This window comes from Dromiciops gliroides, chromosome 3, assembly GCF_019393635.1.
Source record: "Dromiciops gliroides isolate mDroGli1 chromosome 3, mDroGli1.pri, whole genome shotgun sequence".
Lineage (NCBI taxonomy): Eukaryota > Metazoa > Chordata > Mammalia > Microbiotheria > Microbiotheriidae > Dromiciops > Dromiciops gliroides.
This window is the reverse complement of record NC_057863.1, coordinates 410,668,893-410,693,108: the sequence shown is the minus strand read 5'-3', so window position 1 is coordinate 410,693,108 and position 24,216 is coordinate 410,668,893. Positions and strand designations below refer to the sequence as shown.

Here is a 24,216-nt window from a genome sequence, read left to right as displayed (position 1 = left end):
CATTATACACACTAACAGCAACATTGTGTGATGATCAGTTGTGATAGAATTAAGTTCTTCTCAGCATGATCCAAGACATGCCAAAATGACTCATGATGGAAAATGTCCTACATATCCAGAAAAAAGAACTATGGAGTCTGAATGCAGATTGAAGCATACTATTTTCACTTTTGTTTTTTGTTTCTTCTTTCTTGTGTTTTTTCCCTTTTGTTCTGATTTTTTTCTCACAACATGACTAATGTGGAAATATGTTTAACATGATTGTAATATATAACCTATATGAGATTGCTGACTTCAGAAGGGGAGAGGGAAGGGAAGAAAATGAGAAAAATTTGGAACTCAAAATCTCACAAAAATGAATGTTGAAAACTATCTTTACATGTAATTGGAAAAAATGAAATAAAATACTATTAAAATTTTTTAAAAAGTTTATTGGGAAAGCCACTGAAACCAGTAACTAAAATGTCTAAATTCTCTGTAGATTTAAATTACTCATTCTACTGATTTCCAGACTGATGGGGAAGGTTTTCTCTTGGAAAGTGACACAAAAATAGCTGAATTGCACAAAAATCTATCGTGAATAAGACAAAGTAATGACCTTTCACTGTTTAGGTGGACTAATTGATTGGGAACCTAAATAAAGACCTTGGGAGCAATTTGCTAAGTGATAACCAGGATGTTAATATCTGTTAGAAAAGAAGGTCCAGAAGTATATACATACACATATATACACATTCCTGGTCCTTCTTTTACACATGCATATAAAGACACATAAAATTTAAAATATTTATATAATCATATTGTATATAAGTTATTACATGTATATTATATTTAATAAACAATACTGATTATATAATTTTTTTTAATACATCTTATTAAAGAGTCTGTGGCAGAAAAGATTGGGGAAAACCAAGGCATCATCAATAGCTAAAGGAATCATAGAGTTGAGATCCTGCATGAAAAAAAAAGTTAGATCTATCTTAGATCTCTAGTTTCCAGAAGCCAAAAGCCCAGAGCCCTGCATTAAAGGAGGTCTATAAACTGACCCAACAATTCTGGAGAGTAATTTGAAATTGTACACAAAGGGCTATAAAACTGTGTATACCCTTCGATCCAGCAATAACAGTGCTAGGTCTGTTTCCCCAAGAGATCATAAAAGGGGAGAAAGGACCCACATGTACAAAAATATTTATATCAGTTCTTTTTGTGGTGGCAAAGAATTGGAAATTGAGGGGATGCCCCAAAATTGGAAATGGATGAACAAGTTGTAATATATGAATGTAATGGAATACTATTGTGCTATAAGAAATGATAAGCAGGTATATTTCAGAGAAAATAACCTGGAAAGACTTACATAAACTGATGCTGAATGAAACAATCAGAACCAGGATAACATTGTACACAGTAACAGCAACATTATGCAATGATCAACTATGATAGACTCAGCTCTTCTCAGCAATACAATGATGCAAGACAATTCCAAATGCTATCCACATCCAGAGAAAGACCTATCTATGGAGTCTGAATGCAGATTAAAGCACACTATTTTCACTTTTTTTTGTTTTTGTTTCTTTCTCATGTTTTTTCCCTTTTGTTCTGATTCTTCTGATTATGTCTAATGTGGAAATATGTTTAACATAATTGTCTCATGGCATTGTTTGGAGTGATCTTTTTAACATAGTTGTACATGTATAACCTATATCAGATTGCTTGCTGCCTTTGGGAGGGGGGAGCAAAGGGAGGGAGGGAGAAAAATTTGGAATTAAAAATCTTACAAAAATGAATGTTGAAAACTATCTTTACAAGCATTTGAAAAAATAAAGTGGGAGTGGGATGGGGGGAAAAGAGGCCCATGAAAAATCTAGTATCCTGGGAAAGTCTAAGATATTTCAGGGAACTAAAGATGTCAAATCTCACCAAAAAAACAAAAGAGAGATTAATTGTTGGGAAATGGAAACACACACAAGTAAAAGAATCTAACAGAACAAACAGTAATAACATTAAGAGAAAACATGATTTCTATACAAGCAAAATACTGATCTTGAAGACAGGGTTTACAGAGAAACCTATAGGCATACCAGAAAAACACACGTCAAAAACCCAAAAGACCATGAAGCAAGAAAACTGTCTAGAATTTTTGACCACAGAAAAAAGTACCAATCAAATTGGCACAGAATCCCCACTAGAGGAGACCACTGAAACTAAAGGTAGCAGCGCTAGAACTGAATCTCAAGTTCTTAGTTCATAACAAGCAAAACACTACTTTTTCCTTCCCCCTCAATCATTAAATGTTTTCTTTGTAATTAAAAAAAAGGCAAATGTGAAAGTGAATAACTTTTTTGTTTTGCTTTAGTCTCTATCATTAGATTAGGAAGAAAATGTAATTACTTTAATCTTCACAGTTCATGGCAGGTGATGGCCTTATAGGGACTCTAGAGCAACTTTTAGCATTCTAATGGAAAAAGATTTCTTACCTCTGGTCTACTCTGTAGAATTTAAAAAGAAAAGTATTGCAGTAGGAAATGATGTTTTCTAAGTGTAAAAGAATTTTCAAGTTTTGTCAAAAAATAGTTTTAATTCCAGAAAAAGTCCTGTCAATATTTATAAAAGAAATGTTTTATATTCCCCATTTTAGATTAAATTAATTGAGGTGGTTGAAATAGTGCTTTTTTGTCCTTCAGAAACATGACAAGTTAGTAATTTCCCCAAAAGATCACAGACACTATGGTGTAACTCTGAAATAGTATTTCATAGCTGATTTAATCTGATAAACAAAAATAGTAGTGAGTCATTCATTAAGAATTTATTAAGTGCCTAATGTGTACAAGCACTGGGCTAAATTCTGATGGCAGAGACAACAAGCAAATAGATATGTAAAAAGAAACTATAAAAGTGAAAAGCAGCTTTCTTTTTTTGGGGGGGGCAGGGTAATGAGGGTTAAGTGACTTGCCCAAGGTCACACAGCTAGTAGGTGTCAAGTGTCTGAGGCCTTATTTGAACTCAGGTCCTCCTGAATCCAGGGCCAGTGCTCTATCTACCGCACCACCCACCTGCCCCCATAGCTATTTTTTAAAGGGAAGGCACTAAAATTAAAAGGGCACAAATAATTCCTGTATTAAATAGGATTTTAGTTGAGATTTGAAGGAAGCCAGAAGACAGAGATGAGGAGAGCATGCTAGGCATGGGAGACAACTAGAGAAAATTCCAGGAGGTAAAAGATAGCATAATATATTTGAAGAATAGCAGGGAGCTCACTGTCACTGCATCAAAGAATGCATGGTGGGGCGGTAAAGGCAGAGTGGGATTGGTTTACAAAAGACTTAAAAGACCAGATGATTTTTTTTTTTGGCAGGGCAATGAGGGTTAAATGACTTGCCCAGGGTCACACAGCTAGTAAGTGTTAAGTGTTTGAGGCAGTATTTGAACTCAGGTCTTCCTGAATCCAGGGCTGGTGCTTTATCCACTGTACCACCTAGCTGCCCCCTGACCAGATAATTTTGTATTTGATCCAGGAGACAACAGGGATCCACTGAAGTTTATTGAAGAGGTGGAGGACATGGTCAGATCTTCACTTTAAGAAAATCACTTTGGCAGCTGAATGGAGGATGGATTAAGGTGTGGAGAGATGAGGCAGGCAGACCCACCAGCAGGCTATTGCAGTATTCTAGGCAAGAGGTGATAAAGGCCTGCCACCAGAGTGGTGGCAGCATCAGAGAAGAGGAGATGTATTTTGGAGATGTTGCAAAAGTGCCTTTGCTGGATACAGATTAGATTGAGTAGGGAGAGGGAAAGAACATGAGAGATTAGGAAGAATCAAGGATGACAAGTAAATTATGAACCTGAGGGCCTAGAAAGATAGTGTTGGCCTGGACAATAATAGGAAGTTAGGAGTTGGGAAAGGTTTATGGGAAAGATAATGAGTTTTGTTTGCAGATGTTGAGTTTGAAATGTCTACTGGACACTAAGGTTGAGATATCTGAAAAACAGTTGGAAATGTGAGATTGGAGGTAAGCAGAGAAGTTATGGCAGGATAAGCTGATTTGAGAATTGCTAGCATAGAGATAGTGATCAAATCCAATGGAAGCTTATGAAATCACTGAGTGAACTAATATTGAGGGAAAAGAGTAGAAGACCCAGGAAAGAATCCTGTGGGACACCTACATTTAGAGGTCATGACCTGAATGAGGAGTTATCAATAGGGTCAAAGGCAGCAGAGAGGTCAAGAAGAATGAGGATTGGGAAAAGGCCTCTGGATTTGGCAATTAGAAGATCACTGGCAACTTTGGAGAGAGAAATTTCAGTGGAATTGTGAAGTTGGAAGTTTCATGGTATAGACTTAAGTGAGAGGAGAGTAAGTGAAGGCATTTGTTGTAGAAGGTCTTCTCAAGGAGTTTATACACAAAAGGCAGATATAGGGTTTGGTCTTGGTAAGGAGTAAGTCCACCTTTTAATGTGAGACAAGGGTTGAAGGAGGAGATAGTGGCAGAAGACACCTGAATGATATAAGAGAGAGAGGAGAAGAGGGAACTCATTGTGAATGACCTCTTTTGCAATAAAAGGCAACTAAGGCAACTTCTCAACTAAGAGGTGGAAGTAGGGGTCACCATGTGAGGTTTGAGGAGGGATGAAAAGGTTTGGAAGGGTCATTGTGGAGAGTGGGACAATGAGTTGATAAGGAAGGTATAGAAGGATTACCCATTTGAGCTAGGTGGTACAGAAGACCAAGTACCAGCCTTGGAGTCAGGAAGATTCATCTTCCTGAATTCAAATCTAATCTCAGATACTTACTGGCTATTTGACCCTGGGCAAATCACTTAACCCTGTTTGCCTCAGTTTCCTCATCTGTAAAATGACCTGGAGAAGAAAATGGCAAACTACTCCAGTATCTTTGCGAAGAAAACCCCAAATGAGATCATGAGGAGTCAGCCACAACTGAAAAGTTACTGAACCACAAAAACATCAACATAAAATTGTAGTGGACTCAGAACACATGTGCAAACAAAACTCATAATCTTTCCCCCTAACCCATCTCCATCTCCAAGTTGCTATTACACCATCTTCCTAGGCCCTCAGGCTCATTATCCTTGACTCTTCATTATTTCTCAACCTCCCCCAACCCCCATCCAATCTATAGCCAATGCCTGTTGAAATTACCTTCACAACATCTCTAAAATACACCCCCCTCTCTTTTCTGACATTGTCACCACTCCAGGGCAGGCCCTTATCACCTCATGCCTGGTCTGTTATAATAGAGTACTGGTGGGGAGAGTTAGGTGGTGGGAGGAGATGGTGGAGGGGGGAAGGGGAGAAGGAGGGAAGAATACAGCTAGGTGCTGCAGTGAATAGAAGGCAGAGCCTGAAGTCAGGAAGACTCATCTTCCTGAGTTCAAATCTGGCTTCAGACACTTACTAGCTGTGTGACCCCGAGCAAGTCACTTCACCCTGTTTGCCTCAATTTCCTTATCTGTAAAATGACCTGGAGAAGGAAATGGCAAATGACTCCAGTATCTTTGCTAAGAGAACCCCAAACGGGGTTACAAAGATTTAGACACAACTGAAATAACTGAACAGGTGGAATTGTTCTATGCTTTTCTCTATCTATGCTGAGCAGCATGTGTGTAAGAGCAAAGACAGAGGAGTGATATAAGGCTAAAGTTTGGGAGGTCACAATTGATAAGGGGATACGGACTCAAGAAGACAGTCTAGAGTTGAACTGGTTCACCAAGGAGTCAAGATAGGAAAAGGAGGGAAGAATAGCTAGTGCAGGAGAGACATTCTCAGAGAGAAATGAGAGGTCAAGGGTAATCAGAGGTCATGGTATGGACAAAGAAGTTCAGTAAGGTGAGGCAGAGGGAAAGGTGGAAAGCCACTAGATTATAGTCATATATGGGGAAATGGGAATTCTTGATCATGGAGGTAGCACATTTGTGGCTGAGAGCAAGATCTAGGGTATGACCATCTTTGTGTATGGCTGAGGTGGGGTGGAGTAATAGGTCATAAGAAGTGAAGAGGTTGAGGAATTGAGTGGTTAGGATACTTGAGGGATAGTCAATATATATGTTGAAGTTCCCTAGTATGAGGGCAGGATTTGGGGAAGAGAGGAAAATTCTATGACAGAGATTAATAACCCAAGTGAACCAACAGCCCTTAGATATGGAAGAATAAATTTGTGAGCCAAAGACCTAGGAACTGGAGATTGCATTGCAAGTTCAACCTTTCTCCATAATGGGAAAGGGAGTATTTTGGAGCTAACTTTCTAAAATAAATGTCCAAATTATATAGCACTGTCTTAGCAACACTTAGTGCCACTCTGAAGATCAAGAAATGGAGAATGTCACTTATTGTGGTCCTTCTCTCTTGGTCCAGCTTAGCCATACATCAATGGCAGAAGTGATATCCTCCCTTTTCCCTTGACTAACATCCTTCAATTTACAAGTCTGACAATTTTACAGGGTAAGAGATTCCCCTAAATCAATCACCCATCGATTATATTATATGCAGTGACATTAGTCTAGTTTGTCTGGAACCCCTATTTCCCCCTCTTTATTGCATATATATTATTTAATTCCCAGTGCAACTGTGGAATTGTTGTTGTTCAGTCATTTTCAGTTTTGTCCGACTCTTTGTGACCCCATTTGGGGTTTTCTTGGCAGAGATACTGGAGTGGTTTTGCCATTTCCTTCTCTAGCTCATTTTACAGATGAGGAAACTGATGAAAACAGTGTTAAGTGACTTGCCCAGAGACATACAGAAAGTGTTTGAGGCCAGATTTGAACTCAGGAAAACGAATCTTCCTGACTCCAGGCCTAGCACTCTATCTATTGTACCACCCAGCTGTCTCAACTGTGGAATAGGTGCCATTATTAAAATCGTTATTCCCAATTTATAGATGGGAACACTGAGGCTCAGAAACTATAAGTAACTTATCTAAAGTCATATAGCCTATAAATGCCTGAGGTGAGACCAGAATGACAGTGCCCTATCTATTATATCATGCTACCTACTATATACAAAAGACTTAAGAAATAGTTGTTCAATTAAATCCAGCAGTTCTCCAGAGGGCAGAACGAGGAGATCCTGGTGGAAGGTTTACAGGAGTGTATGAGAAATAGATTTCAGCTTGAGTTAAAGTAAAAACTGCTAAGTATTAAAGTCTCCAAGAGGAATAGGCTGCCTCAGTAGGTTCTCACTCCCTGGAGGTCTTTATGGGGACACTCAGGGATCACTTGATGAAGATGTATAGGTGATTTCTGTTTAATCACTTGTACCAGATGATCCTTGTGTCCCTTCCAACTCTGAGTCTGTTTTCAGAGGTGCTCAAGATATGTGATATTCCTCCCTTTCAGGGGTATTTGAATTCTAAGAAAGAACTTCTTGAGATAAATTGAAAATTTAAAAGATTCACTCTCTAACTGTAGACAGGCTGTTCTTGTGTCCTGCAAATCAAACAATGAAACCTATCATTTACTTGGCTTACCTGTAATGACTGTTAACTTACTAAGATTGCAGAGCTCTTACTGGTCAAGTATATTATAGTAATCTTTTGGTAGAATAGAAATCTGGTTATAGGAAAAGCATCATCTGATTAATAATAAAGTCTAATTTAATTTCCAGTTCAGTAAGAGGCCTGATTAGTTTACTATGTGGTCTCTCTATTCCCACTGAGTTCTGAAGGGATATAAACTCTCTTTTCTCTGATAGGCCTAAGTTCATGTTTATTTCTTCTTTGTCTTTAAAAAAAAGGTCTCATTACATTTTTTTAGGGGAGATATGATGCTGATCAGCATCTTCTCTCAAATTTCTCATCATGGAGTTACCTGGGGTACTAAGAGGTTAAGTGACTGGCTTAGCATCACCTGGATGTAGACAGTATGGGTCAGAAGTAGGGAATCAGATAAAAACACTAGCACTGAAAGGATCCTCAGAGAGCATCTGGTTCAACTTCTTCATTTTACAGATGAAGAAATAGAACCTTAGGGATGTTAAGTGACTGGTCCAAGGTCATATAAGCAACAGGGTTGGAATTTGAATCCAGGTCATCTGATTCCAAAGCCCTTCCCACTATACCACTTGAACTCAGGTGTTCCTGGTTCTCTGGGCTCTCTACCTACTAAGAAGCCACATTGCTCCTCACTCTATAGCATAATTAAACTTTTCAACTAGATGGCATCTACCAATTGGCTATTAAAAATAAGAAGATTAGGAATGAGGTTTGTTTTGACACCTCTGTTACTAACCTAGAGGTATATTTAGCTGATAATTTTCCTAAATGAGAAAAAGTGAAAAAAGGTCGGACCTGGTAAAATAGCAAATCATTCCCAGTATACATACTTCTTTTCTGAAGGCAAACTTTGAAACTTTGTTCAATATACTGAAAATCCCTAATTAAGAGAAATAAATAATTCATTGGCTTGAGAACATTGGTATAAAAAATGTTCTGATTGTTGACATATTATATAAAGACTTTAGCCACTGGCAAGTTAGTTCAGTTTCTAATTTTGAACCAGATCTCATATCAAGTCAGAAAGAAATGTTATATTTTGTTGTGGGTATTAAAATTTTAGATCCTGTGCAGCAATTCTAATGAAGACATTATTTTTGTTGGATGAGTTCTAATTTCATCTTCAAGTTACAGTACTAGCCAGAAACCACAAAGAAAAAGCAAACAGCTAATTTTAAAATGGGAAAATATCTTAATGGTTTTGTCTGACGAGAGGTGATAAGCCTTTGACTAAGCTGACAGAGGGAAAGCACATTAATTTTCTTAATTCTACTAAACACATAATTTTTATACTCCTAAAAATCCTGGCTTGTTGCTGTTGATTTTTTATTTTTATTCTTTCATTTTTAATTTATGGAATAAAGCAAACATTTTTATAATATAGTATAATAAAAAGATGATTGTACATGAAATTACAAATCTACTATTCGCTACTTGCTATTTCTTTCAAATATATAACACAATTACTATGTAATTTTTCTTCCCTCCCCCCACTATTAGACACAACTAGGTATATATATATGTATATATATGTAAAATTATTCTATTCTTCACTTTAATAAAATAGAAACAAAGAAGATCTAGGGCATTTTTTATTTTAAGAGGCCAGTTTTATTTTTCCTATTTTTGCTATTAGTCCTTGCTAGTCAAAAGATTGTCAGAAAAATGTCTAATATAGAATAATCTAAAGGGATTGCTGATATTCTCAAACAAAAAGTATGAACTTTTGGGGCCCATTTCCATGACCACATTTCCTTCCTGGAGATTCTGTTATTCAATATTTTCATACAGGGGCAAATGAACTGACTTAGATGAAAGGGAAGGATTATCAATCCTGTATATATAATTTTAGTAGAAAGATAAGCCATAAATGAAAATTGTATAGCAGCATTTCAGTGCAGTATTTAACTATTTTTTCTATCAATTGGAGAATAATAAATAATCAAAGCTAAAATATTACTAGTTTAAAAAAACTTAAGAATTCTAGGTAGGTGAAAAGCTCCTTAGCAAAGAAAAAAAACTTTAACATTTACATACGAAGAAACATCATCTCAGTCTTTACTGGATTTCCACAACAGACTTCTTAACTATATATGCGAATCTTTAAGCTTGGTATTCATTGAAGCCTTCACTTGGCAGGAAACTAAAATATGTAACTTCATACTAAGACAACCAGTTGACAAAAGAGAAATACAGAGTTCACATAGTTTCTTTAAACAATTTTTTGGATCAGTGAATCTATTTTTTCCTAGCATATCTCCATGTTAAATATTATTTTAAAATATCACAAAATTTTAAAATGTGCAATATGGAACTATGAAAATAACCTAATGGATCTTGAGACATATAAATTCTGTTTTGATCATATAGCAACTCTTAAAATAGTCTTAATTTTATTACAAATAAATTCTAAATTAATCCTTTTAAAATTAAAAAAACCTTGCTAATGATGAACAAAATATAGAACATTCAGCTGTAAAAAAGAATTTTATTCACATAAAGAAGATAATTATTAAGAATGAATATTATAAAAATCATCAATTTTTATTAGCGCTTGCCAAGTATGATTTTTACTTACAGATATCTTTGTATGCATAGTACCTTTGTAAAAAAAACATATATATATATATATATATATATATATATATATATATATATATATATATATATATATAAGCTCTTAGAGTATTAGGATAATATATTTTCCTGTATAACTCACTTCTTGTCATTGATAATTATTAGAAAAAAATTGAAACAATATGTTAAATTTTTTTCTTATTACTGGAATTGCACATCTATTTGCAAATGATTCACTGAAGAATGGCTTAACAGATTGAGTTTGGACACATTTGTTCAGCTCCTAAATCCAAATTTCTTTCTGGGATAATGATTAATCAGGTTCATTTTGGAGAGACTATTACAATGCCAACATAATACCAAAATAACAATGAAAGCTACAAAACACTTTCTGATACCCATGCATTCATTAGTAATTAATTTGTATTTATCTCACATACCTTATCTGCAAAACTTCAGATTTCTCTGAATTTTCTATGGACAGGATAAAGAGGTTAATAAACCAAGTGAGTGAGTACTGGTACATGGGTTCAATGTTAGCTAAATCTGCTATTGAGAAAAATAGGATTGACGAATGAACGGCAATCGGACGGTATTCCATACGGGTGTCATCAATCTTTTTCTCTGTGTCTTCAGCTACTGCCTGTTTTTCAGAAATCTCATTAGCTAAAGCCTTGGAGGAAGATAATATCTTAATAGCAGTTTCGTCTTCTAATATATTGCCTTCTGAAGATGAAAGAACTTCTAAAATCTTGTCTTCTATTTCTTTTAACTGCCTACAATAAAATGCAGGGGTTTCAGTGAAGAAAAAAATATGTACTATACATATATACTCTTAAAAACACACATTCTTTTGTAACAAAGGATGTAGTTTGTCACATAAAGATTGATGTTACATTCTGACATCTACTTATCTTGAAAAATATGACAAAGACAGGCCATTTCACTCTATATAGAGAGATCATTTAAATAATAATTTGAGTGATAATGATGACAGTGACAATTCATATTTGTATGTTACTTTATAGTTTGTAAAAAAGTATTTTCTTCTCATCATTCCTGTGAGTAAGGTTGGAAACATTTTTACTGTCACTATCTTACTGGGGAATATAGTGAAGCTCAATGAAGTTAAAGGTCTTGCTCACAGTCACACCAGTAATATCTGGTGACACCAGAACCCTTCTGATGCCACATCCTGTGCTCTTTCCATTGCACCATGCAAAGTCATAAAGCCTAATCTTATTACTTATATTAAAGTAGACTAATCGTATTTCTCCATTTTCTTCCTTTATATTTTACTTGATGGTGTAACAGATACTTGTATACTGTAAAATCTGCGGCATGGCTGTTTGGAGGTAAAGTAGTCTGAATTAAAATACTGATTTCTCAGATAACAAAGTGAAGTTAAGTAACTTTAGAGGAATAAAGACTAAATTGTGGAATTCAAAATCGCGTGACAAATAATTGAACATTTGTAGCAATGAGAATGATTTTTAATTCTGAAAATGCATTTGTCTTGAAATTTGGGCAACTGGTTCTAATCATTCATATAAAAGTACTGACATGTAAAACTGTCTTTTAACATGCAGTTTTTAAAATGATTATTTTAAAATCAGAGATAATCTAATAAGTCATTTCCAGTTAGAATTTCATGTACACTTTAAAAGATCTTATCTTCAGTATGTACTTTAATAATTCGCATGTACTTTACATTATAGGATAAGCAAGGCTCATAGTTAGCAAAATGTGAAACCTTTTGTTTTCAGCGCCTTGCAATATCAAGGCTTGCTTTTCTTCTTCAAGATCTGGTCTTTCTCGTGCTACTACAATTCCAAGAAGCTGATCTTGCATTCCTTCAGGAGTTATCATGAAGTTCAGTAATGTGACCTATAAATTAAAGTTTTCACAAAAATACCACCATTAGGCTCCCTTTCAATAAAATTATATTCTCTACTGACCAAATCCCTGCATAAAACACTAAGATTTCCCCCAAAGCACATTTTATTTGGCCTGGAAATTTATGTAAGGCAGCAATTTAAAACTATTTCTAGGAACTGGAATTATAGGTTTTAGGGGACATGATATTATTTTAAAAACTTATAATGTTATTCTCAAATGAGATAGTATGAAGGTAGTTAACATATCCTTATTAAAAACTATTAATTGCCAGCAACTCTTTCAGTGATAGATGCAAAAGAATTAGATTGAGAGAATTTCTTCATAATTCAGTATATTATCTAATTCTCATTTTAAAGCTATTATCAATCATAAGAGGCAAGAAAAAGGAGAAAGAACAGATATTAGTTGTTTTAAGTACTTATATGAACCCTCCTGAATTATAACAATAGACTTAATACAAAAACGAACTAAGAAATTTACATTTCATCAATGTTGTTTGATAAACCATTTCTCAATATCTGATTGTTAAGTTTTGCTTATTCCATTCTATCCATTCCCTCTGCTATATTCTTTACATTGGCAAGGATATTCTCATTCTGTGATGTTCAAATTCCCTACTCATATGCCATTACTTTTATTCTTGAACATCTCTGTTAGCAGCTGATTGTTCCTCAAGGTGATGCAATCAAGAACTAATACATTGTACGTGTCTCCACTATTCTATTGATGCAAAGTTTACACTGGAGCGTTGGTTCCCTTCAAAAGGGGTGTTTAAAACAAGTATTTCCTAATTCTGTATATTCTTAGAATTCTTGGATTTAGGGCTGTGCTCCATGGTTAAACGCACAAGGGCCTTTAAGGATACTGTCTCATTTGGGAATATCTAGGCCACAGCCATAAATCATCCTTCTCCTCCAAGTTGCTTCTACATTTATGCTGCTTATAATTATCTCCTGGGCCCATTAATACAAAATATCTATATGTAAGATTACTGTGGCTATCTCGGTATTAGTTCAAAGGCCAGTTTTTCACTCTTATTCAATAATAAAAAAAATCTCAACAAGCACTACAAAATAGCAAGAATGCTATTTTGATGTGTTTTTTTACTTTCTTCACAATGGAAATTACAGAATATATACTTATAGATATTAAGTTAAAAAAAACAGTTAAGACTGTGGCACTGAATGCAAAGGCATGTCTTTAAAAAGTTATACATTTTTTTGCTATACTTTTGGACAATACATATGTATTGTCACCTTTTCCCTAATTCTTAGTAAAAACAGAATTCACTAATTTCCTATATCAACATATATCATATATTTTTGGTCTATTTGAGGAGTCTATTTGGTTTTCCAAAGTAATTAACATGAAAGATTTTTCCACAGGTAAAATCAAAACAAAACAACTCTTAAGTAACCTGATTTAAAATATGAGGGTCTACCTTACTAATCTTGTTCCCAAATATGAATATGGGGGTAGGGAGGGAATATTCTGGAATACTCATCAACTGAGTTGGGAGTATTTAAAAGGAAGAGTTTAAATAGAATAAGTTTAAGTAGCTAGAAGATTAAGTCTAGCTAGGGAAAGGAACAGTCATTTACTTTGTATACATTTTAAAAAATGTATTTAGCAGTGTACATGGTACTTTCCCCTCCCACCTTACCCTAATTAGAATGTAAATTCCTTGAAAGCAAGGGCTATTTAGTTTTGGTTTTGTATTCTCAGAGCCTAGTCATGTGCCTGGTAGAAATAAATACTTATCAAATGAAATGAATAAACGAATGAGATGGGAAGTGAAAAAGGCATAAAATTCTAATTAAAGCTGAAATGAAAGAATAGCACTGTTTTAATCAAGTAAATATAACATCCACAGAATAAGGGGAGAGTAAGCCACATATTTTAAAATAATAGATTGTCAAACCCAAACACTAATACCTTTAATACATGAAAGGTAAAATTAAACTAAGAATCACATTATTTTAAAATGACTTATAGACATGAGTAAAAATCCAAAATCCCCATGCAAATTTTAAAATTAAGTTAAAAATGACAACATAGAGACATAAAAGGATAGTGATTGGTAATAAAGGAATAAAAGGAATTAGAAAACAAATGGCTTTAAAAAATGTTTGTATAATCTGAACTTTATATCATTAAGAAATTTGTAAAATTTTGCTTTCATATCAATAATAATAGTTATATATAGTTTTGTGCTTCAGGATATATACAGGGGAGCAACACTGAAAGCTTTGAGAATATTCACACAGTTGGTAAAGAGTATAAGAATGCATATTTACAAGCATTCTATAACTTCATCCAAATGAAACGAAGATTTATTCCATATTCTTTTAATATTGAACATTTTAAAGTCAAAGTTTTGCAATATTTAGTCTTTTGTTTCATATGTTTAGAACTAAAATATATGGTTTCATCGTTTTATTTTATTTAGATCTAAATGAATACATTTCAGCATAATATCTGTATCATTCCCTTGATGCCTTTTCAAAGGTAGACATACACAATTCTTTGTATAGGATTCTAAGAAAGGATCCTAGTTTGGAAATGAAAGCAAGTAACTGCCTCCATATGTTTCTTAATCCCTGTTTAATCAATCCTAGCAATTAAAAATAATGAAGCAATAAGATACTCTAGGGATCTTGAGGATTTCGAATCATAGATCATTTTCTTCCCTAGAGTCAGTCTTGTGACTACTACTATATGTTAGTGATGAACATAAGAGTTTTCTGTTACATGTACTATTTTCTTTATGTTTTATTTACAACTTATTTTTTTCTCTTGTTCTTTATTTCTAGAAACTTTGGTAATCTATTAGTTTACTTTGGAGTTTAAATTTAATGTTTTATATTTCATTCTGTCTCACTTACAAGCAACATTTCTAAGTCAACATATTTCTTAATTTAATTGGTAAAGATTGTCTATATGCCCACCATCTCCACTGGTCAAACTCTACCCTTCCTTTAAGTCATAACTCAAATGCTATTTCATTCATAAAATTGACCCTGCTTTGCCTGGTGCAAGCAATATCTACCTTCCATTGAATGGTTTGTCCTTGTTTTAAGATATGGAATTATATTGCTGTTGTGTGCATGTTTACTTCCTTACTAGGTTATAAACTCCTCATAACTTTCCAGATGGTACCTAGCACAACACCTGTACACAGTGGTCTCTCGCCAATGCCTACTGAATGCTTAATTCATAACAAACTAAGGGTATAGTTACAAATTACTTTTTTCACCAAAAATTTTTAAAAATACTTCCTAAATTAAATTTATCAGACATTCCATATATGCAGGATTGTCCATACTTTAGAATCTAATTCCATTTTCAAATATTATAAGATACATATTAGCTTCATATTTATACCCAATTAGAAATCACTGGTGATAACTGTTAACCTAAATTTTTTTCTTCTTTTACTTTTAGATCGTATTCCCTATTTTCTAAAGTCAAATGTAACAACCTCAAACATTACAACATCTAGAATTACATGCACAGACATGACATTCAGCTTCATATTACTAACCTTAACCTTGAGAAATTCCATATTTCAGTATGGAAAAAATAAAGTTTCTAGTCTTTTCTCCATAGCCTTATTTCATTGTCATCATTAGAAATATTTCCATTATCTTCTGGAATCATAACCTCAAAACTTTTTTTTTCCCTCTGCCTCTGAAGGTGTACATTTATAGGGGGTTATCTATCTTATCTATACTATATCTGGAGAAGATCTTGCAACCATTGTTTACAAAAACTCCCCATATTTAGCTAAACCCTCCTGCCTCTCCCCCTAGTCCTGAATCATTGTCACTGTCTTAATGTTTTCTTCATATTAGCCATCAAATTCATGATCCATTTTGCTTATTTCTTGGTTTTGGTTCGAGTCAAGGATATCTGATTAAGGTCTAATGTCTTTTAGTCCCAGATACTCAAAGTATACTTTATCACCTAAAGAACCTTTTAGTATCTAATCTTCAAAGTGCTAGGGAATAAAATAGAAGAAATCTTATGTTGAGAAACAGAAAATGCTAAATTTTAATGTGCAAAACAGAATTCAGCTAGTTAATATCATTTGATGATACATACAAGAAAGCATGATTGTGTAAAGCTTCAATTTTAAACATTACAAATCTGGAAATGACTATCAATAGGAATAATTAAATTTAGATAAGCTTTCAAAGAATACTAAGGGGGCAGCTAGGTGGCACAGTGGCTAAAGCACCAGCCCTGGATTCAGAAGTACCTGAGTTCAAATCCAGCCTCAGACACTTGACACTTACTAGCTGTGTGACCCTGGGCAAGTCACTTAACCCCCATTGCCCCACCAAAAAAAAAAAAAAAAGAACAAAGAATACTAAGGAAATATATTTTGCTTAAGCACTGTCAAAAGCAACATTTACAAATCATTATAATACTTTCAGAAAATGTTATAAAATGAAAAACTTGCCCAATTACACAATGGGCAAGGGGGAAAATGGTTAAGTATAAAAACAGGACTAGAAATACATTTATTTTCAAGTACTAGCCTTAACAGATGTTTCAGGAAGATAATGTGGATTTCTTAGCTTGGTTGTAATGTAGAAGCGGAAGTCAGGTGCATATTCAATTGTAGAGTCACCAAGTCGGATACATACACTCCCACCCTGTTTAAATGTCTGCTTTAGTAGAAGAGGCTCCAGGATAGGATCCAGTTCTTCCCCAACATTTTCCAGCAATACTAGAGTAAATTCACAATAGGATTTCATGTTATTTAAATTACTGGACATACCCATTGCATTCATACAGATAAAAGATAACAATAAAATCAGGTCAAAATAACCATCCACCAAGATTCTTTGCTTTGTTGGCTTTATAAGGAACTTCCTATCGAAGATGGCAAAAATTCTTAGCCCTTTACACATATGAAAAGTTGCCTATGCATAAGGATATTGAGAACACATGAGAGAATGGTAGTTTTGTGCGTTAATATTACTAACAAATAAACTAAGTTTTCCAATGTTTCTTCCCTTAGAAATTTTCCCAGTTTGAAACTGAAAAGCAAACATTTTCATATACTCAATGTCATTAATAGTTTTAAGCAAGACTGATAATCTAGCTTAGAGTTACTATATGGCTAATCCTAGTGACAGAAATAACATAAAATGCTAATTAATTAGTTCCTTGTTCTTTCTAAATGTTAGGTATGACATAGCACATTATCCTGCAGCCAGGATTCAAATCTATCACAAAAATGTAGCAGATTTGAACACATGTTGACAATAATTTGCCAGTAACATGTGCATGATTCATTTTCTGTGTTCATTTCCTCTCTTTAAATAAGATAGGATATATGTACCTTTACTTGCATTATAGTTTTCTAGAATTTCCCAATATCTAAAGGCAGGTGCTTAAATGGAAGAGGACTTGGTTGCATCTGCTTTTTAAATTCTAACAGTGTGACAGATTCGTTTACTTGAAGGTTAAGTGCAAAAATAGCTGTACCAACCACCATCTGTTTCACTCTTTATAAAACTAAAAATGGATTTAAGATGTTTGTCCCTTCTTTTGGATGAATTTTTAAAAATATATTAGGCAATTATTAACCATGTTTAAAAACTTACCTTAGAAATGGTCAGATGAATGGATGAGCAACCTGGGGTAATGGGAAGAGCTCTACATTGGCAGCTATGAGAACAAGGCCATAACTTCTAGCCTCAGACAAATCTTTAATCTAACCTTAGGCAAATCACAGTCTCTTGTTCCCTCTAGTGTCTTTGCATCCCAAGCACCTAGCACAGAGCCTGGCACAGAAAAGGCACTTAAGAAATGCTTACGGATCAAATGTTTTTCTTCAGTTTCCCCATCTTCACAACGAGAGGATTGAGCAATTTGATCACTATGCTTTAAAATTCTGATTCTAATATTAATAGGTGAGAAATTCTCTCCTTTCTTTTTTTGGACTCCCACAGTATATTGTACTAGTCTATATCTCATTCTACATGGTATTGTTCTTATGCATAAACATTTATTCACCACCCCCCAATCCCATTAAACTGTCAGCTTCTTGAGGGCATGAGGCAGGATTTTTGTATTTCCTTGCTCAGAAAATGCTTGTTGAATGTATAAAGACCCTATTGCAAATATATATTTTTTTTACTGTACCTGTGATTTCACTGGCAAAGGGAACTACCAGTGAGAAATCCCCTTCCATTTATACAGACTGCTCTCCAACTTATGGTCTCAGTTGTTTGAGATAATAGGAATTTCAGTGACTTGCCCAGAATTATATAACCACTATGTGTTAGAGATAGGACTTGAACCCAAGTTATCAGCATTCCTAGGCTGGCTCTCTAACCACTATACCATACAGTCTATCAAAAATGTATTGTTAACACAAATTTAAATACTCTTCAAATGAATCAATGCAATTCTGTATATGTTAACATATATGTTATGTATTTTATGCACAGATGTCAACACATATACACGTATATATGTACATTGTATATACATAAACATATATGTGCACTGCTTATGCACGTATATGTACACACACACACACATATATAATTTCTGGCTATATCCCATTGCTACCAAAACCTGCTCTCATTCAAGTTTAACATTTATAAGTATGTACTTCATTATAAAAATTACAAGACTTTTGCTATGTAATACTATCTCAAATAGAAAATAAGATTTCTACATATGAGTAGTTTAAATTTAAAATATTATTAATTATATATTTATTCAAACCATAAGATATTTAATCTAGTTTATTAAGTTGATAAATTTAAAGTTTACATGAGATTTTTTTCTGAAAAGTAATTATGATATTCTTGATGCTTGTATCATGAAAAAGACATAATGACATTCCACCACCAGTTTCATAAATTCCTTAATACTGACATTACATGTAGAGAAAAGAAAAAAAATTGACAACAGGACTGTTGATCTGGTGAGCAAGTTTTGGTATATTACATAGACCCTTAAAAAGAAAATCAGAATCATAATGAAAATTAAAGTGTGCCCAACTTCAGGCAACAATTAAGGCAGCTAAATTAGAGAAATCACTGCAAGCACATTTTTAGGCATGGAAAATTTCCTAACCTGCTGTGATTACAATTATCAAAGTTTAATTTGATTATCAAATAATGAAATGGAAGAATAAAATCACCATTTTTGTATATGTCTGATGTTCGTCCCATTTTGCATCTTAAACAATTTTTGAGTTAATTGTGCCCTCTCCAGGCATTTTGGTAATATACAGTTTTACTATTTAACTACTTACCAGGAGTACCAAACTGGATGCAATTTTCCAGGGTCCTTACATAGTCTGCATCGCTTAATTTGATTATGTGAAGGCTATTGGCTTTTTCCATATTCTTTACCCATTTATTAGCCTGACCCTGAGGATCTATCATCAAAGGCCATCTTCTTGCATTCCTAGAAGGGAAAGAAAGAATGAAAATGGCCCAAAAATGAAATTGCTTACATCTCACTTAATAACTTTATCTAATTTCATCACAATTTATACTAGAATATCTAAAGAAGATAAGATATAACTTCCAGAATTATGGTTTTCATGTCCTAATTAAGAAAATGAAATAGCATATTTGAGTGAATGACAAAAATTATCTCTCATTTTCTCATATAAATTGGGTCAAAATCTGCAAATGGTCATTATTTTATCATTCAAATTTAATTTGTATTTAATTCTTTCTTTCTTCATTTCATGGGAAATTTTATGGTAGTTGTACATGACTTTTAATTATCACTCATCAAATAAATGTTTTCTTTTATCATAGTTTATTTTTTTAATTCCCAAAGAAAATTTTGTTCTTAAACTACCACTATTTTAGTCAAATTATTAACTTAAATGAAAATAGTAAAAATAACTGGTAAATCAAATATGGATTATTCTCCTGATTGAAACTCAAAATTCTATAAATTTTAAACCTTTGAAATTATTTGCCATTCTTGCCAGTCACTTCAGTGTTAATTAATAATGTCTTTGAAATAGCTATCACCACAAATTATAGGTAAACAAAAACTAGAAAACTACTTTTGAATCATCAAAATTCAGAACACTCAGAGCATTCAAAAGGGATTTTTCATCTTGTCAACACAAGACTCGGTTCATCCCTATGTCTCACTTTTTCTTTTTTTTGCAAATTTTAAAATGTTCATTGTAAATATAATAATCAGCAACAAATAAATTAAAAAGGAACAAAATTCCACATAAACTGCCCCTTAGCACTTTATGAATTAAAGCAAAATCACCAGACAACAGATAAAAAAGTGATTCTTCCAACTCATGTCCCTTTCTGACTATATCTGAAGTTCTGTTACTTTTGAATAGTTTACTATGCCCATCTCCATGCTGCCAAATACCCAAACAGCTGGTTATTTAAATGACCAAACCACAAAATTCAATTTTAATTATATTCAAAGTGTAAAATTTTGTGGAATTGTTTTGCTGACAATTCAAATCAGTAGCTGAATTTTTTACTGTTTTACAGAAAGCACCCAATGTATCCATAGTCCATTGGATTGATTGTCTCATCATTGTGAATATTCCTTCCAATATTTCAGATTCCAAACCTTCTTGTTAGTTCACTTTGTATAACTCTAGTCCATGTCCTACCATAAATTCATCACAGAGGAAGGTCATTCCCAAAGTTGAGTGAATAGAATTAGTTGACCAAATTTTCATTACAACTTAAGGAGTTTAAATGAGATTCGAAAATGCTTTCTTGTATTTAATAACAGTATCAGACTGTCATCGAGAAGTTTGTGTTAACTAGTTTAGAGTGACCTTTTAATAAAAAACTTAAAATTCATGTAATGAAAATCAAGAACAATCTCTTTCAGTTTCAATTCTTGGCTAATATCATACTTTGAAAGCTGAAAAATAGACAGAAAAACCCAAACTGTCTTCATTATAAATTACTCATGTTTCTTAACTTGCAGAAAGTAAATAAGTATACCCATTAAAATAATGTACTTATTTAATGATTCAAAAATGTTATTTCTTTTTATATCATAAACAGACATCTGAATGAAGCATGGGGTAGGTATGCTAGGGCAGCATGCCATGAAGGTGCATTCCCTTTTGTCCTTCCCTTCCCCTGGGAATTCTCCCCAAGCATGTGTCAACACACTCAGCCAAACTCAAAACATACCTAGGGCTATAATATATAATTTTCATGAGTTTTCAGAAAGGCTAACAACAATCTTCATGATGATTAACCTTCTAGTGATAAGACTCTCCAAATAAGCTTTGTTGATGAGTTACTTTTCAGTTGTGTCCAACTCTTTGTGGCCCCATTTGGGGTTTTCTTGGTAGAGATCCTGAAGTGTTTTTACCATTTCCTTCACCAGCTTATTTACAGATGAGGAACTGAGGCAAAAAAGGTTAAGTGACTTGTCCATAGCTAATAAGTGTCAGAGGCCAGCTTTGAACTCATAAAGATGAATCTTCCTGACTCCAGACCTAGCACTCTATCCACTGTGCTACCTAGCAGTCCAAATAAGGTACTCTGATTCTTAGATGACAGAAATGCCCACTCTTTCAACCTGATAGGACTTGCCCTAGAACTCTGAATCTGCTCACTCAGCCCTAGAAGAATCATGTAAATTACACACCATGGAACTGTGACAAGCTCTTACTGGATGTACATATCAAATACTCAGCAGATATTTTAGTCAACTTGAGGAGAAAACATTTTCCTTACATAATGATGATCCCATTATCAATGGAAAAGGAATCCGAGGGCAAACCAGCAATGTTCCAAGCTCGAATTTTCACAGGTTCTCCCAATGAACTTGTAAGAGAATAATCATCTGAGCAAGGGATGTCTCTTTCTCTGCATGACAATGTCCACTCATCAGTTTGGTCCTTTTAGGAGCAAAACAAAGGGCAAAAAGTTTGGATATTAGAGAACTTACAGTTTATATATGACAAAATAAGTTTCTGGATTAAACATCTCAAAATTATGATTTTCTAGTTTTTTCAAATGTAAAAAATAAATATCCACTATTAGAACCCCTTTCTCCAGATTGCTTTTCATTAAACTCATTAATGCTTTTTCTGGGTACCCTGTACTTGATATGGATCTTTCCTGTGTTGCATTCTCATATTTGCTAAAGCTACTTTCCTTTGCTTCTTTGATCTTACAGATACTTGGTCAATTTTTGGCCACAAAAGGCTAAAGCTGTTTAGGGAACTGCATTTAAATCCATTACTCCAGGCAGTTTTAGCCTCTTTTTGTTGCTTGGGTCAAGAGAAGACCAAAGTCTGAGGGGAAGCAAAGGTAAGGGATCAATCCATCCTTAATACCTTAACGAACTTATTATTATTGAAAATTGTGAACCAATAATTTAATGAAAAAAGAAAGAAGAAAATCAAATTACCAGTATCAAAAATGAAAGGGGTGATTTCACCACCAATGAAATGGAAATTCAAGCAATAATTAGGAACTCCTTTGCCCAACTATATGCTGATAAATTTGACAATCTAAATGAAATGGATAAATATTTACAAAAATACAAATTGTCCAGGTTAACTGAAGAGAAAATAAAATCCTTAAATAAGCCCATATTAGAAAAAGAAATTAAACAAGCCATTAATGAACTCCCTAAGAAAAAATCTTGAAGGCCAGATGGGTTTACAAGTGAATTCTATCAAACATTCAAAGAACAATTAATTCCTACACTATACAAATTATTTGGAAAAATAGGTGAAGAAGGAGTTTACCAAATTCCTTTTATGACACAAATATGGTGGTGATACCAAAACCAGGCAGAGGCAAAACAGAGAAAGAATATTATAGACCAATTTCCCTAATGAATATTGATGCAAAAATCTTAAATAAGATATTATCAAGGAGATTACAGCAAGTGATTACCAGGATAATATACTATAACCAGGTGGGATTTATACCAGGAATGCAGGGCTGGTTCAACATTAGGAAAACTATCAATATAATCAACCATATCAATAACAAAACTAACCAAAATCATATGATTATCTTAATAGATGCAGAGAAAGCTTTTGACAAAATACACTAATTCCTAAGAAAAACACTAGAGAACATAGGAATACATGGAGCTTTCCTTAAAATAATAAGCAGTAACTACCTCAAATCAACAGCAAATGTTATATGTAATCGGGATGAGTTAGAGGCATTCCCAATAAGACCAGGGGTGAAACAGTCATGTTCATTATCACCTCTTTATTTAATATTGTACTAGAAATGTTAGCTTTAGCAATAAGAAAAGAAAAAAAAAAGAATTAAAGGAATTAGAATAGGAAAGGAGGAAACAAAGCTATCACTCTTTGCAGATGATATGATGGTATACTTAGAGAATCCGAGAGAATCAACTAAAAAACTACTTGAAACAAATAACAACTTTAGCAAAGTTGCAGGATATAAAATAAATCCACATAAATCATTAGCATTTCTAATACATTACCAAGGAAGTCCAGCAGCAAGAGATAGAAAGAGAAATTCCATTTAAAGTAATGGTAGACAATATAAAAAAACTTGGGAGTCTACTTACCAAGACAAACCCAAGAACTATATGAACATAATTACATAACACTTTTCACACAAATAAAATCAAATCTAAATAATTGAAAAAATATCAATTGCTCATGGATAGGCTGAGCTAATATAATAAAAATGATAATTCTACCTAAATTAATTTACTTATTCAGTGCCATACCAATCAGACTACCTAAAATTATTTTATAGAGTTAAAGAAAATAGTAACAAAATTCATCTGGAAGAACAAAAGGTAAAGAATATCAAGGGAACTAGTGAAAAAATGCACAGGAAGGTGGGCCAGCTGTACCAAATCTGAAGCTTTACCATAAAGTGGCAGTCATCAAAACTATTCGGTACTGGCTAAGAGATAGAGTGGTGGATCAATGGAATAAGTTAGGCACAGGAGAGATAGTAGTAAATGACTTTAGTAATATACTGTTTGATAAACCCAAAGACTCCAGCTTCTGGCATAGGAACTCAGTATTTGATAAAAACTGCTGGGAAAACTGGAAGACAGTATGGAAGAAACTAGGCATAGACCAGCATCTTATACCTTATACTAAAATAAGGTCAAAATGGGTACATGATTTAGACATAAAAGGTGATACCATAGGCAAATTAGGAGAGGAAGGAATAGTTTACCTTTCAGATTTATAGAAAAGAGAACAGTTTATGACTAAACAAGAGATAGAG

At 33.7% G+C, this 24,216-nt stretch overlaps 1 protein-coding gene across 1 annotated transcript in view; it reads right to left on the bottom strand.

Annotated features, from left to right (window-relative positions):
* The window catches only part of DNAH7 (dynein axonemal heavy chain 7), a 304,763-nt gene that overhangs the window by 72,512 nt on the left and 208,035 nt on the right, over positions 1-24,216 (bottom strand). The window contains exons 46-50 of the mRNA XM_043992176.1: positions 21,709-21,872; positions 19,263-19,417; positions 16,522-16,712; positions 11,832-11,965; positions 10,519-10,854 (exon numbers count right to left, since the gene is read on the bottom strand). Of these exons, the coding sequence (XP_043848111.1) occupies positions 10,519-10,854; positions 11,832-11,965; positions 16,522-16,712; positions 19,263-19,417; positions 21,709-21,872 (980 nt within the window). The remainder of the gene's footprint in view (positions 1-10,518; positions 10,855-11,831; positions 11,966-16,521; positions 16,713-19,262; positions 19,418-21,708; positions 21,873-24,216) is intronic.